Source organism: Cyanistes caeruleus, chromosome 8, assembly GCF_971803275.1.
Source record: "Cyanistes caeruleus chromosome 8, bCyaCae1.hap1.1, whole genome shotgun sequence".
In the NCBI taxonomy this organism is placed as follows: domain Eukaryota; kingdom Metazoa; phylum Chordata; class Aves; order Passeriformes; family Paridae; genus Cyanistes; species Cyanistes caeruleus.
Genome location: NC_141708.1, coordinates 29,992,680 through 30,008,734, shown reverse-complemented (window position 1 = coordinate 30,008,734; position 16,055 = coordinate 29,992,680). Strand labels below are relative to the sequence as shown.

The 16,055-nt window shown below is 38.5% G+C and overlaps 1 protein-coding gene across 6 annotated transcripts in view; it reads left to right on the top strand.

Moving 5' to 3' along the window:
• Positions 1-16,055, top strand: part of RTKN2 (rhotekin 2) — a 58,687-nt gene that overhangs the window by 39,363 nt on the left and 3,269 nt on the right. For 5 of the 6 annotated variants that reach the window (XM_086899792.1, XM_086899793.1, XM_023930216.2 and 2 more), the window contains 3 exons: positions 6,101-6,266; positions 8,159-8,266; positions 10,206-15,091. In XM_086899792.1, the coding sequence (XP_086755918.1) occupies positions 6,101-6,266; positions 8,159-8,266; positions 10,206-10,756 (825 nt within the window). In that variant the 3' untranslated portion in view covers positions 10,757-15,091. Of the gene's footprint in view, positions 1-6,100; positions 6,267-8,158; positions 8,267-10,205; positions 15,092-16,055 lie in introns of those variants that run through there. The other variant, XM_086899794.1, reaches the window with a different exon arrangement.

Below are 16,055 nucleotides of genomic sequence, written 5' to 3'. Positions count from 1 at the left end.
TTCAAAATATTTTAGTGCCTCAAAATAAGCTGCTTTTCTTAATGCTGGTTTTGTCCAGAGCACAATAACTTTGGAAGCTCCGTTGTCTAGGATTACATTATTGCTGTTGTTCATGTCTGAGTTTAAAATGTAAATTTAAAATGTTGCTTACTATTTGGCCAAAGAAACAGTAATTAATCTGAAGTAATTAAATTAGCAGTGTTATTGGAAGGACCTTCTAGAATGGCAAACATTAGAGAGAACAAATGCTTTCAAAAACTGGTTTTGGTGTAGGCATCAAGGGTTAATATCCTATAAGGATGGGCGGAAGAATAAAATGTTATTTGCTATCACCATAGCTGGGTTCATCTTACATAAGTAAATAGACACATTTGGAAGCTGTGTTAAGCACAGGCCACTCTGGATTCTGCTGCTGTGCTGCTGTGAGCTCTCAGTGCCAGCACCAATTCTGAGAAGCATTCCGGAGCCCAGCTGCTTGTTCAGCTGCTGCGCCGTGTCATGCCAGGCAGGCACAGGGCAACTTACGGGCGTTAAAGTTAGGTCATCTGGGGGGCAAGAGGAGTCTTGGCTTCAACTGTGTTTCCCTTTAATCAGTTCTCTTATCCAGCTCATTACATGGCTGCACAAATGCTTGTTTGGTATAGGCTATGATTGGGAACATGTGGGGGCATGGGGTGAAAAAGAATGCTTCTTACAGCAGGAAAATCAGCTTTTGGTGGCTTGAGTGTTCCTGGGAGAGATTACTACATTCTCATTCAGACTGAGACTGCTGTAGAACCCAAACATTTAAATGGGTCGTAAAAATGTGACCTGTTGGTGTTAGGATGTCTTTTTTAATTGCTAGGATTTAAACTGATTCCTTAAATAAAATCACCTTTTTTTCTCATGCTATTTTTTCTTCCAACTGTTCATACATTTACATTAAATAAATATTTATACTGTGATACATATTTAAGTAGGTTTACTTCTTTAGTCACTTTCAATTTCACTAGTCAGCCTCTGCTATAATTCTATTTTCCAGCTGTTCACAGTATCAGTTAAGAAATGATAAATTTTAGTAAATTATAGAATGACTAAATCATTCTAAAACATGACAGGAATATTTTTTTTAATTATCTGTCAGGCTGGCTCTTATCTTTCCTTGGACTTCTCTGTTTAAGTCTAAACCCTAATATTGCTTTTAGTTTTAAAATAACCATATTGTGCTAAGGTATTTTGCTCCTATGAGTAACCAATGCATTTAGAACCTAAAATCTAGCTTGATAAGTCTTTGCTAAGAGACTGTCCTTATGTTTGCAGAGTATCCTTAAAGCTAACATGTAAAAGGTACATGATTTGGGTATCTTAAACCATTTTACAAAAATGTCAGGCTGATGGCGAATGACTGTGAATCCTTCTTCAACTGAAATTAAAGCAAACAAAAAAATACAATTGAAAACATATTTGGATCCTTTACTACTTAAACAATTTCTCTTGAAAATAACTTAATGCCTGCAGGTATTTTTTTATTCTTTTGAATAAAAAGAAAAATTCTTTTGAAAATTCTCTTACGGATTAAATGAAAGCAGACTAATCATATGGGTTTGTCTGCTACATGTTGTTACAGAAACAGCAATTTCGAAGTGAAAGTTGAGACTGAGCATCAACTCTAGACATTCTAACTAAAATCTCTTTGGGTTGCATATGTGGCATTTTCATTCGTAACGTGAAGCCAATCCTTTACATGTAATTTAAAGATACTCTCTGAGAAGTAATGAAATAATTTGGATTTATGAGAAATTTTCTGGAAAAAGTTCACACTGATAGGTGTATTTCCCACTCCCTTTGAATTGAGACTTGAAGAAGCCATTAAGACCAGCAAAGTCATTACTTCAACTTTAGATGACTTCACTCCTACTGCTGTTGAGAAAGAATGGTTCTGCAGCTCCTATTATGCAGGTGTTACTGTTATTGTTCCAGCTAAATGTGATTATAACATATTATATTGCACAACTAAGTAGGAAAAGAGAAATTATATTTTCTGTAGCAAAGAAAATTTACTGGAATCCAATTTGAAGAAATATCCTTTATGGGCCAGTTCCTGTTCTTTTTTCAAGTTTTTTTTAGTTTGACATGAAAAATAAAGGCCTTGCCTACACACGAAAACTTAGCATATTGGTGCATGTGCCAGCAGTTCACATTAGTTGCTCAGTGGTTGGAATACATAACCTACTGTGTTTGGTTCATAGATTATAAAACTTTTTTTTGTGCCATGGGTGTCTGAAGCTTAAGGAATTCTGGGATCTTGCTTCAAATTACTGTAGTCCCATGATTTTCTTCCTGGCATATTTTGTCCAGGCAGTTTTTGTCCCTTGGCCCTGCAGTCAGTAGGCCCAGGCTCTTTCTGTGTTCATGCTGATCCCTGAGAGGAGCAGGGTGAGGGGCAAGTGTTTGTAGCCACAGGCTCAGGGTTCATGGGAGCACTGCTGACCAGTGCAGCAGGAGCAGAGGGCCAAAATAAATCTGGAATTAACTTGAACGACAGTCCTTGGCAGTACAGCTGTTCTGGCTAGGTCAGCTACAGGACTTTGTTGGAAAATGTGGCGATGGTTGCAGCAGCACAACTTCAAGGGAACCGTGCTATTTCTAGGGAACCAGGGAGTTCATCCTTGGGCTTGAGCAGAGGAATATGGATGTCAGTTCTGGACTGTGTGAGCTTTTAGGGAGCCAACAACATGAGCAATAATCACTGTATGTGTTGTGGAACTCCAGCATGGGGGAACAAGATAAGCCCTAAAAATATCTATATTCCCTGTAGTAACGACTTTGTCCCACTAGTTGGCTTAGAAAAGCCTTCTAGCTGTGAAAATATATTGAAAAAGTACCTCCAAATGTCTGGTATCTCATATTCCATTGCTCAGTTTAGTCTTGCAGTTGCATGAAAGAGGTGGTAGATGCAGGTGGGGAAAGCAGGTAGAACATCCAGATCTTTGTAGCACACATGCTCAAATTGAGCACTTTGAAAGCTGCTTTATTGGCCCTCTCATGCTTCACAAAATGCTTACTCGTCATATCTTGCTATCTCTTTTTCCATGTTTTCAGCTGCTGTATTGCTCCCAAGATCAACGGCACAGATATCCTAATATTGCTTATCCATGTCATACTCACTCATTGTACTGACCAGCCAGTGCTCATGAGGATGTCACATTAGTACAAGCTCACAAAACACAGAAGGGACAAAAATAATATCTGACAGACTGAATTTGGTCTTCTACATTAATGTGTTTGAAAGCTATAATGCCATTTTTCCTGCTTGCCTAAAACAAACTTCATGGAAATTATTAATATTACAACAGAAACCAATGCATCTACAGATTATACTTGTTTCCAGTGTTGTACTGATTTTCAGTTTGGTTTATTTTTTTGTACTAAAAAACGTGAAGGGAGCTTGTTATATGTGATTTGATTTGTTTAATCTTAAAATAGATACACAGAACTGGGTCTCAAGGTTATTCAATGTTTTTAAGAACTGTAATTTGTTTTAATGCCTTAAAATGGTCTTTATAACTAGCGCTTCTTAGTGTGTCTGGCTTATCAGGACTGGCTTATCAGGAAAATGTTATACCTCAGCAATAAAAAAAGTTCTATCTCTTGGCTTAAAATATGAGCTTTCCAGGGAGGTATTATCAGGCAAAGAGATTTTATTTGTGGGGAGGAATATTGGGAAAAAATGGGAGAATATTGTGGGGAGAATAAGGTTGGTATTTACAAATGCGATATATTTTTCCCTACTAGTCTTTCCCCATTTTCAAAGAAACAGTCTTTTACATAAAGAAGATGAAAGTGGCTTCAGCTTCCCCAGAGGAGTCACTTGAGTTCAAGATTCAATTGTTTTCCTATTGCCATCCACCAATTGTTCTGGTTTTTACAACTGCTACAGCAGAACTGGTTCAGTTTTTTATAAGACAGGGAAAGATATTATCACAACATGGTAATTTAAAACACTTTTTGCTAGTTTTTTTTGAGTGGTTTTTCTGCTTGTTTTTTTTTGTTTTATTTTGTTTTTAATGGCTTTTTGTGGGTTTGGGTTTTGGTTTTATTAAGTGGAACTGGGCATGTCATGTAATTCACCCAAGCTTGACAAATTCATCAGCCCATTGCTGTAATGGTATCTTGTATGTCTGCTGAAATATTCAGCATAAGGTATAGATTATTGCTTGAGGATTTATCTCCTTTGAATAATACCACAGTTGTGGTATTATTATGATGTAGCAATTAAATCATTAACTAAACTTGTATGTATGGTATGCTTGACGTTCTTACCTGTCAAATGTTAATCTATTTGATTTCATTTTTTTGCTGGTATCTATGGTTACCTGAGTTAATGGGATATAGAGCACTGATGGATGAATTACTTCATCTCCTATTTTTAGACAGAAGAATTTAAATGAGCATATCCATCAGATACGCAACAAGCAGTTGTTGGTATTTCAAATGGTTACTTCAGTAATGCATTTAAAATCTGGGGAATGGTCTGTAGAATAACTTCTGTTTTTCTGAGTATCAGAACTAGGCTTATCCCCATGGGATCCCATGCATAAGTTTAATTTCTGTAGGTGTATATTTAATGTCTTTAGCAGATGTTTGACATTTGGTTGAATTGTATAAAAGGGAACTGGTTGTTCTGTCCCCACTGTATTTTGAGGAACCACCTTTGTGGTCATATTCACTGTCTATCCACACAGATGTTTGAACACTGCCCTGGCTGTGATTGTTGGCTTCCTTCATATCCTGGATACTGCTCATGCCAGGAATACACTTGTGTGGCAGGCGGGCAGTGCATGGTCTTGCTGTGTGTTAGGTGTCCTCATGCCCTTCCAGTCTTCAGAGCTGGCCAGCTGCAGGGAGCTGGCTGGTGCCCTGGCACCAAAACTCATTACTCTGCTCTTCTGTGTATGCCAGAAATCTTCTGAGGAGCAGTGTTGTAATGGGCTGTTGCTTGTTCAGTCAGGTAAAGTTGCATGTTCTAGGACTTCTGCTTTACTGCTATAAATAAAGCTATGTTAATTTTTTAATTTGCTCATCATGTTGTGATGAGCAGCAATGTTGACCAGTTGTGTTCTGGAACTTTTAGTTGTGTTTTAGCTAGACTTAAAATTTCCAGCATTTTACGCACACATACACACACACACATACACATATCACTGAGTTAGGGATAAGTGTGTTTTTTTTAATTGCAGTAATGCCATAACAAAGAAAGGAAATAGTCTGGAAATACCACTGGATCTAGTCTAGAGCAATTGAACTATGTCCCTGAACAGGAGAAACCTTGGCTCTAACAGTGCTGCTGTGTAATCTGAGATCTTTTCTAACTCTAGCTGAAGAGATTTTGTAGACCTGTTATGCTTCTTGGATATATATCTACACATTTAATTATTTCTCTGTAGCTCTCCATAATGAAGTTAAAACTAAAATGTCTGTTTTTAAATGGGAAATAGTTTGGGTTTTTTTCTATTAGAGCAAAATCTTGTTCTAGTAGAACTGTATGGGTTACTACTACAAATGCCCCTTTAAAGATGGCCTAGGTAAGTTTATTTTTGATTTTCCTGTCACTATTGTAATTACCCTTAATGTCCTATTGCACTAAGATGAACATGAAATGGATACAAGTTTACAATGTAGTGGGTAAATAATGGCCCATGGAAGTGCAGTAGGAGGTGTATGTAGTAGCTGTAATAATGTGGTTGTCCATCTGAACTATTTGGAGAAAAGGAACTGTTTGCTGTTATTGCAGCTTATTCGCTAAACTGCTGTGGAGAAGAGGGAGCAGTATGAGATGATCTGGTGAAGATAGAGGAAGAGGAAACACTGAATTACAATGCATTCTGAGCTGTGATAATTGTGCTTTATTCCCTTATTTTTCATGTTTTATGCCATTTTAATAGTTTTATGAGAAAACATTTTTATAATCACTTGAACTTGTCCGCTCATATATTTTTTTTAATTGGGTATTAATCTGAAGTAGACAAAAAGCAAAATTCTACCTTCCTTGCACTGTCATTGGACATAAGTTGATGCCAGTGTGAAGCAATAAATCATTATCACAATTTATTGTTTGTAGGAAACCAGGATTCAAGCTGTCGATAAGGACTCCAAGAGAAGAGCTAATAACTTCTCTGTTATCAACCCTGTGTCTGGAGAGGGTGTGACACAGCATTTTGCTACTGACAGTAGGAATGAACTTCACAAATGGATGGAGGCTTTCTGGCAGCACTTTTATGATCTGAGTAAGTAAGCAGCCAGTGCTGGCAGTGTGCCCTCTGAATGGGGCTTATGTAACATCAAAGGCATCTTTGAGCAATTTGAATTGGAATTGCCTCATAAGCCTTTGTTTGCAAGAACGAAAAGAAATATATTCTCTGGGATAATACTGGGTGGTGGTCTAAGTCGTTGGAAGGCAAATATTTGACTAAACCAAAGTCCATGTGTTCTTGCAGGATTCACAGGCAGAATATGTCCATCAATCTCAAAAAAACTTGTTCTCTTAGCAGTGTTCTAGATAATGTTATTATAGACTGATAAATTCTCACTGTCTCTTCCTCTTTCCCACTGTAGTGGGAAGAGTCTACCTCTGCCTGGGCATCCCACCAGTGATGTGTTAGTTTGGTGAGATCCTGTATGAAACCGTAGTATGGAAGTCTTAGTGACAAGTGGTGAGGATGCTGGAATCAAGTAGGGCCTTGGCTAGGATATGGATTCAGACAGCTCTTGGAAGTAAACTTGGGGTTTCCTTGCTCAGCAGTATTATAGATAAATTAAATTACAATTTGTTATAACAGTGATTGCTTGATTGTGTTGTAGTTCAAAGTTTTTGGTAGCCCTCATCACACGGGAATATACTCACCCAGCCACACTACATCCAGTCAGGCAAATAAGATTCTGCTTACCTGGACCTGGTAAAAGCTGTACCTCAGCCTTTGTAACAGGTGACAAAGTGTTACCCCAATCCTTTGGCAAACCTCTGGAACAACCCTGATCTTACATGGGAGAGGGAACTCATTTATTGGTGTTAAACATTTTTGAAGTAGTGTATTGTGTTCCTTGTTTATCACCAAATCCTTATTATAAAAACCACATAGATTAATTTGCCTGTGTCTTTTTTCTTTGCTTTCTGCTTGAGTCACAGATTTACTGAGAGTAGAGACTGTCAGCTTTTATGCTGCCATTGACAAAGTAGCGTTGCTTCCTGATAGGCATTTTTATCAGGTTAGAAAACAAAACCAGGTGAATTATGAAAATATCAGTCATTAGTCAGAGATAACATCAATAAAATAATTGAATTGAGCTTGTGGAAACTCAGTATTGTAGTTGTATTTCCAGCCATTCCTAGCTCTGATTTACAGTGAGAAAAAGCACTATCAATTAAAGAAATACACCAAGCAAAAACTAGGGCATCCTCTTGAAATTATCTGTAGAGTAGGGTAAAAGATCTATTCTTATTCATTATACATAGAACACTACCCACAGATTTTTTGAGACATTTTCCTTGGATTCAGAAAAAATGGGTCACTTGGCATTTAAATGTATTTTTCTTCCCTGGTTCTAAAATTCTCTTAAAATTAATGTGCTCAGAAAACTTGGAATGATTGGTATGAACAAAGTAATTTTACTGTGTCTTGTTTTCCTTAAGGTCAAAATCAATTATAGAAAAAGAGGTTTCCTTGTCTGCTAAGGGATAAAAGGCAAGTTATCCTCTATTAAAAACAGAATGTTCCTTTGCCATAACATTGTAACATAGCTGTATAACATACAGCTTGCAGTATGTTGAAGGTTGTTCCTGATAACTTGATGAAGCTTCCTGAACCTTATTTTTTTTTTTTCCCCCCTTGGATTTATACTGTTTAGGGATTTGAAGGCAAATTGTAATCTTTAGCCATCACAGTATAACAGTAATGCTAGGATGCTTAAATTCCAGCTAGGATCTTATGACCGTTGTGCTAAGAGAATGAATACAGAGGTGAAAATACAAACACATCCTGAGCATTCCTGCGAAACAAAAGTAAATGCTCACAGTTTAGCATTACTTTGGGAGATAGTTTCCTGACACAATCTAATAACTTCCATTTTTTTCCAGGCTGAAGTGTTTAAGTTCCAGTCATTGTTCTCTTTTCTCTCTCAGGCCAGTGGAAACATTGTTGTGAGGAACTTATGAAAATTGAGATTATGTCACCACGGAAACCACCTTTGTTCTTGACAAAGGAAGCGACCTCTGTCTACCATGATATGAGTAAGTAGGATTTGCCTTTTCAAGTTGCAGAGTAACAGAAACAACGTTGTCTGAATTCATATGGCTTCTGGCGTTGGTGTTGAAACACTGAGTTTTTCAAGGAAAATTCAGACAATGAAAGAGCAACATAATTGCATACCAAGGAGTTTGTATTAAATCTGAATTTGTAATTGTGCAAATAATGAATACATTTTTATACCTTTAGCTAAAAAATCTGCAATCTGCCCCTGAACACACTCAAAAACTGTCCCTAGAAATACTCATGGTAAGAGTAGTATACAGCTCAAAAAATGTAAAGGTAAAATAGTCCAGCTCACAAACCAATTCCATGAAATCAATCTGCTGTTCTTACAGCTGTTTAAGGCTTACCTAGCATAACTTACCTAGTTTTTTGGTCTTTGATAATGTTGCTGAAAAATATGCTTGGAAAATCTAGCTAGAGTGTATCTGCGACTTGTGTTTTGCAGAGAAAAATGGTATGCAGCAGTTTTTTTTTTTAATGGTTTTGTTACAGAAATATTTGCAGACTAGAAAAAGTAGGTCACTTTGTTTTACTGGATCCAATGCAGTATTGACTGAGAAACACTGTATGACTAAATGCTTGACTGCTTGCTGCTTGGGATGGAGCTGTGATGATGCTCAAAATGCCATGTGGGTCATTGAGCTACCATGCATCAGAGCACTGAACAGCCAAGTTTTGTCTAAGTTGTGAATGCAGAGCAGAAATGCATTAAATGAACCACACAGAAGCTTTACAAAGGTAACATGGTAGCATAATTCCACTGATACACATGTACCTCAGTGAGGAGCAGAACACAAACTCTGTTTCACTCTCAATACACCATTTTTTTTCATGGCTTATATATAGTATTTGTAGTAGCCTGTACTCAGCACTGATGAGCACTTGAGGCACCTCAAATCCTGTGTTCAGTTCTGACTTTCTCATGACAAGAAAGACATTGAGTGGCTGGAGCATGTCCAGAGAAGGATAATGAAGCTGGGGAAGGTTCTGGAGCACACATGTAATGAGGAGTGACTGAGGGAGCTGGGGGTGTTTAGCCTGGAGAAAAGGAGGCTGGGGGGGGACCTTGTGGCTCTCTACAGCTCCCTGAAAGAAGGGCGCAGCCAGGGGAGTTCAGTCTCTTTTCTCACGTAACAAGTGGTAGGACAAGAGGAAACAGTTGTCCTGAGGGAGGTTTAGATCAGATATTAGGAGGAATTTCTTCACAGAAAGGGTTGTCAAGCAGTGGCACAGGCTGCCCAAGGCAGTGGTAGGAGCACTATTTTGGAGGTATTTGAAAGACATGCAGATGTGGTGCTCAGGGACATGGGTTGGTGGTGGACTTGGCAGTGCTGGGGTAACATTCGGACTCAAGGACCTTTAAAGGTCTTTTCCAACCTAAACTGTTCCGTGATTCTATTGAAAATCAGATACTGCTGCTGTTTGAGGCTGGTACTACTGCAGTATACATAGAAAACTCAGTAAGAATAAGAAACGGAGCAAGGCAGTCTTAAGGCACCTAGAGAAAAATGATCTATGTAAAAATGTCACATTTTCTACACACTGGCAGCATAAGAATATTTAGTCATAGACTTTCATGGGCCTCCTGTGAAACAAAATTTTCAAAGCACTATACAACAAAATGTGTTTAATAACTAATACATACAGGTTTCCCAGTAAAGACACTCTTTTTTCTTTTACTTGGAAAGAAATACCAGCGCCTACCCTGCTGCCTCAATGCCAGCCTTCACAAAATTAATTCCCTCCTGCCACCTCAGTTCTCGGATAGAAAATGTATTATTTTTCATTTCATCCGTTAATACTCCTAGTAGTACAGACTTGGTGAGATAGTTAATACATCTTTGTATTCTGAGTAGTAATAACTAAATCACTGGTGGTGTTTCAGTCTGGGTTAATTGCTGTCCCTTAAAATTACAGGCATTGATTCTCCAGTAAAACATGAGGGCTTAGCTGATATCATACAAAGGAAAATTGAAGAGAGTGATGGTGAGTTCCTGCTTGGCCAGGAAAAAGAGTCTTCATCTGCCCTATGGGCATCACTCTTCGATGGATCTCATGAGATGACTGTTGAGAAAAACATGCATCTGGACCCCAAAAGATATACTACAAGTCCTAATGGCAGCAGAGGAAAGAAAAGAGCTTCATCTCCACCCTCTGATAAGTCACTATACAGTGCAAAAGCACAGGTGAGCACAGAGCAACTGGACAAGGAAAACTGGAGGAAGCCTGACCATACATCTGCCAGTAGCTCTTCCTTTGAGTCAGTGTTATCTACAAAAATGCAGCAGCTGCAAACCCCTATTGCTCCTCCTCGCAAAATTGGTCCTTCTGGAAAAAGTGTTTTAGCTGGCCTGGGGAATCCCATTTCTCTGCTGAGCAAGACCAAGTCTGAAACCAAACCAGTACCAACCCCTAGACAGAAGGGCATCACAGAAATACTAGGCCCCAGGTCCTGGATGCATCCATAGGCATCATATTTAGCTTAAAGGAGTCTTTGGAATTTAAAGTTTCTCAGCATTCTCCTAATACTCTTCATTAAAAGTAGATTTTTGCATATAACTCAAATGTTTCCTGTAATCCAGGGCATTACTGCTAGCTGCAGTCTCAGCTGTATTTACTAGTGCTCATCTAAATAATTGCGGGGGGGAGTGGGGTGGGGGGGTGTCTCTGTCTGGAGTAACAGTGCTATTTCTGAAAACAATAGTTCAGTACTTTCCTCTTGAAAAAAAACCACAGTGTTCAGGGTAACCTCAGTTGTCCCCACAGCAGGGATGTTACCAGTGCCTCCTACCAGTCCCTCAGCCTAGCCCAGCCACAGCTCCTCAGACTACTTAAGTGGGAATTCACACATATTTCAGCACAGATCTTGCAAAGCTGATTTTCTTGGCCTTCATGCTTGCTGCATCTACTCTCTCCCTTGCTGTTTAGGAAACACTGCTTATATGGTAATCAAGTATGAAAAGCTTTTGTGCTGTTCTGAATGGCTCTGTAACACCATATGAATTTCTGAGGCAGTTCTATCAATTTAGTGTGAGATTTCCCAAGTTCCTGCTGGTTCATGTGCTACTGGAATGTACCAGGGTCTTTGAGAAAAGATGTGATCCATCACTGCTGTTTATTTTGGGCTAAGACAAGGGTTTAAAAGCAGTTGCTGGGTATGCACATGTGCTCATCTTACGGTTGCTTTTCCTGACAAACCTGGCTCCTGACAAACCTGGCTCTGTAACACAGCTCCTCCTTTATGGAGCCTCTCAGCTGTTCCTGGTAGTGAACTGGTTTGTAAACAGGCAGTGTTACTGGTAAGTAAATGGGTTTTTCACCACTTGTTCTTTCTGCAATAGCAGACAAGAAGCACTTCAGGTGACGATACTGAACTTCGATATTCTTTCATCACAGTTCACCACTTCTGTAAGAAGTATGGGTTGTTAGGGTTCCTGTGGCACCTCCAGTACATCTACTGCATAAGGAAAAGCTGTATGCTCTCAGATCCACAGTTTAAATACCCAACAGTTTCCTTGGTTGATGCATTTGTCTCAGATGCTGGAACTTAACCAAAGACAAAGGTCTGCTTGCAGTTCTCCCTCTGGAGTCTTGGTGCTCAGACCTGTGTTGAGAGGGTCATATAAGCAACTGTATACATATAGTTCATTTTTATTATTTTTTTCCCAACATGTGGATGACTTTGGGAGCTTTACCATTTCTCCAGAAGACACTGTGGGCATGGTTGGTTGATTTTATCTAATTTTTTTGTCTTCTGCTAAGCTCTTGGCTGCACAGTTGTAAAGGTATTTGCTGAATTCCCTCAGTAGTTCATTTGGGATGGGGTTTCAAGGCAAGTTTCATTTACAAATCCTTTTGCAGGATTAGAGCCCTTTGTTCTAGAATGTCCTTGTTCATTCTTTGTTTAATCACATTCCATTTTCCCTGTGAAACAACCATAATCATTCTTACAATAAATCTTACTTAAGTGGATGGTTTTGGATGAAGAGCTTATAAATAGGAACAGAAAAACTGAAGAAAAACTACATGATTATGTAAATCAGACAGTGAACTAAGTGGACTGTACAACTCTGAGCAAGAAATGGGAAAAATTTGGGCATGGGGGGAATCATATTTTCCAAAATGCAACTGCAGTTTATTTAGCTTTAAATCTAGCCCTAAATGTTTCTGTGCTCAGAAAGAAAAAAAACACCTTTTATTGGTAACCCCCTTTCATTTTGTAGTTATAGTTAAAAAAAAACAACTCATAAATATATGAGGCATATATACGAGGCACCATAATAAGGATTTATTTTTAAATTCAGCAGGCCATTGAACTTCAACAAGCAGTTTCTCTATTAAATTCAGTGGCTTTGTTTTGAACTGAACAAACATATTTTTGCAAGGCGTTTAATATTAATTTGAAGTCTTCAAGTGATGAGAATTCATTCATACCTCCTGTTGCAATACTTAATTACCCTAGGTACATTTTTCACTTGATTTTCTATTTGCATTTCTAGCTCCACCTTAGGTTATTTTGGTCTTTTTATGCCTTTGATTGCTTATATTGATCTCTGTAGTATCAGCTTTTCTAATTGCCTGTGTGTAGTTATAAACCATGATTATGTCCCCTTTAACCTTTTCTCTGATGAGATGTACTGAATTCCTTAACTTTCCTATGGCAGTGAATGTTATCCAAGACTAATTAATCTTCACATTCTTCTCTGTAATTCTCATATATAGAAATATTTGTAAGGGTGACATCTGAATTAGATGACACATGTCAATAGTGATCCATCAGGACTATATAGAGCCATAATGCGATCCTTTTACTCTGATTAATATCTTGCTCACTTTCCTTAAAAATCACATTATCTTTTTATTGGTGGAAGCACTGCCTTAGATGCTGACTTTTATGGGCCAAGTCCTCTTCAGAGTCTTTCTCAAGAATGTGGTACATCATCCTCTTATTATCTTACCTTATATTTTCTTGGAAATACACGTTGTATTTTGCCAGCATTAAAATACTGCTCATGAAGTGATCCAGATTGCTCTGTGTAAGTAACCTGTCCTCATTCTTTACTACTCCAGCAGTCTGCATTTCCTTTGCAAATTTATTGCAAATGATTTTTACAGTTTATCATATATATCATGCATTATATATATCATTGATTTTTCAATCAATTACAGTTATTACAGCAGTGACGTGTAGGTAAGGGGTGGGGAAAAGCAAACAGACAGGCCATTGATTTCTGTCCCTTTTATCCCAGAGCCTTTACCTACTTTGAGTAAGGTGGCAAACAGCTATATTTCTTGCTGAATCCCTATTAATCCTGAATCCCTATTAATACTGTATCTTGAAATTATTACTATGATATTTTAAAGAAAATTACATGTTCATCTTGTTTTCAGAAAGTTACTTGGGGTTCTTGTGGGTAACAGTGCGGGTGTCTTTGGAAGCCAAGCTTAATATATCAAAGAGTAAAATATAACCTGATGTTCAATACCTATTCTCTGTGAAGCTGTGTCAATATTTTATATTGATCCTTAATTTAGACTCATGTGAGCCAGCTCATGATATTGCAATGACCACCACTAAGCAAACAAGGCCATTAATTATTCTGTTCATCTGCTTCAGAACTATATAATCCCTATTCTGAAGAATGAGTTGATTGTTGATTTCAGGTATTAGTACTTACTGTTACTTCATCTTTCTTTTCTTCCCTGCCTGTTCCTGCCTTCTGTATTGCTATTATTGCCTTTGCATCTTCTGTGAAGCAAGTTAGTTTAGCCAATAAAATCTGCAGCTACCAGGAAACGCAGAGCTCAGCTATACAATAAAGTCAGTGCCCCTCAAGGAACTGCTGTTCCCTGGCAGTAGATGAGAATGTAATGTTTCACCATCGTAGCAGGTGCATTTGATCATGAGGATGCTTTAATTGCATGACACAAAATATCAGTAATCAAAACCCGAAAGTCATTTGGCAGCCTCCTGCTGGGATAAGGCTTGGAGGACAGCAGAAGGCCTGTGGCTTCTCCCAGCCCTTTGTGTCCCACTCCCTTGTGTTCTCATTTGTGTAGGCAAGTTGGAATACTATCACCTGGCAGGGAAGTCCATTGAGAAACACATCTCCCAGGATGAATGGCTTAAACAATCCGGTGTAGCACAGGGAGGATGTTGGTAGCACCTGCTGAGCTATGCATGGGATTAGAGGCTTTTCTGAGGAATGTGTCGGGCCTGCTCTGAAAACTGTACCTGTTTGTTCTCTGCTGGGATGAATTAATGCTGCTTAAAACCAGAATTAAGTGATTGGATGCAGTCTTGAAGTGGGGCAGAGACAGGAGTCAGCCTGAACTTTTCTTATAAGAAGTTCAACTTGAACGTAATTGCTAGTTCAAACTTGAATATAAATTTCACAGAACATGAACTTCTGAAATATTGACTGAACAAAGACTTAATTTATTAACTTTTTATATTTACCTAATGACTTCAGCTGTTTACTTGGTCTTGGAGTGGTAGATGGTACCTTCTGTGGTTTTAAAGGTATTACCTTCAAATGCTTACATTTTTATTAGGATTGTGATTTTTATTTTCCCATGGTAATAATACTAATAGTTATTTTATGATGGCTTGTATGTATTTGGAAATACTGCCACAGTATTCAGTGGATTTTTAATTAATGCAAACTGCCATAATAGGAAAGTGGAAATTTGGGCACTAATGTGTTGAGAAATTTTAGAACAGAAATCCTCTTATTTTGTTGCTAGCATATTGTATTTCTGTTAAAATATGCAAGTAAAATAAAAATGTTTCTGGAATAAAAGGTTTTTGGTGTAATTTTCTTCAATCTGGAACTACATTAAGCTTTAGTCCAGTGTATAAACCATGTATGATGGCTGCTGTAAAATGAGAGAGCTCAGGGATAGCTACTTTTCCCTGGGGCCTGCCATGAAGGTACCCCTGTAGGCTCACACTGACAATAGCAAATAGTATCAGCCTTTCCTGACCTGGAGGAAAAGCCATTTAACTGGCTTTCAGTTAAATCAATGCTGTCTGCCATCCAGAGAATCCAACAGACAGCACCCTGTCTGAGTAGGTAAACTAAGAAATTTCAGTTATCTGAGATGCACCTTTTTTCCACAAATGTGCCAAAATGAAACATCCAATTTCAGGTTGCATCATTTTTCTCTCATAGTCATGCAGGAAAATGTGGCATGAAACAGATTTACATCTTGTTTTCTGCTTTGTAAGGTGGCTTCATAAATGAGCCACTGATATTCATTAATTAATGTTAATTATTAATAACTAGTTAATTGTAGTTAATTATATAAATTTATAATTAATAATGATTAATAATATATCATTCATTGATTCTAGGCCAGTCAGCCTGACCTCAGTACCTGGTAAGGTAATGGAACAGTTTCTACTGAGTGTCATCATGCAGCACTTACAGGATGGCCAGGGTATCAGACCCAGCTAGCATGGATTTAGGAGGGGTAGGTTGTGTTTGACCAACCTGATCTCCTTTCATGACCAAGTGACCCACCTGGTGGATGCAGGAAAGGCTGTGGATGTTGTGTACCTGGACTTCAGCAAGGCCTTTGACACTGTCTCCCACAGCACGCTCCTGGAAAAGCTGGCAGCTCATGGTTTGGACAGGAACACTCTTTGCTGGGTTAAGAACTGGCTGGAGGCCAAGCCCAGAAAGTGCTGGTGAATGGTGCTGCATCCAGCTGGTGGCCAGTCACCAGTGGTGTCCCTCAGGGGTCTGTGCTGGGGCCAGTCCT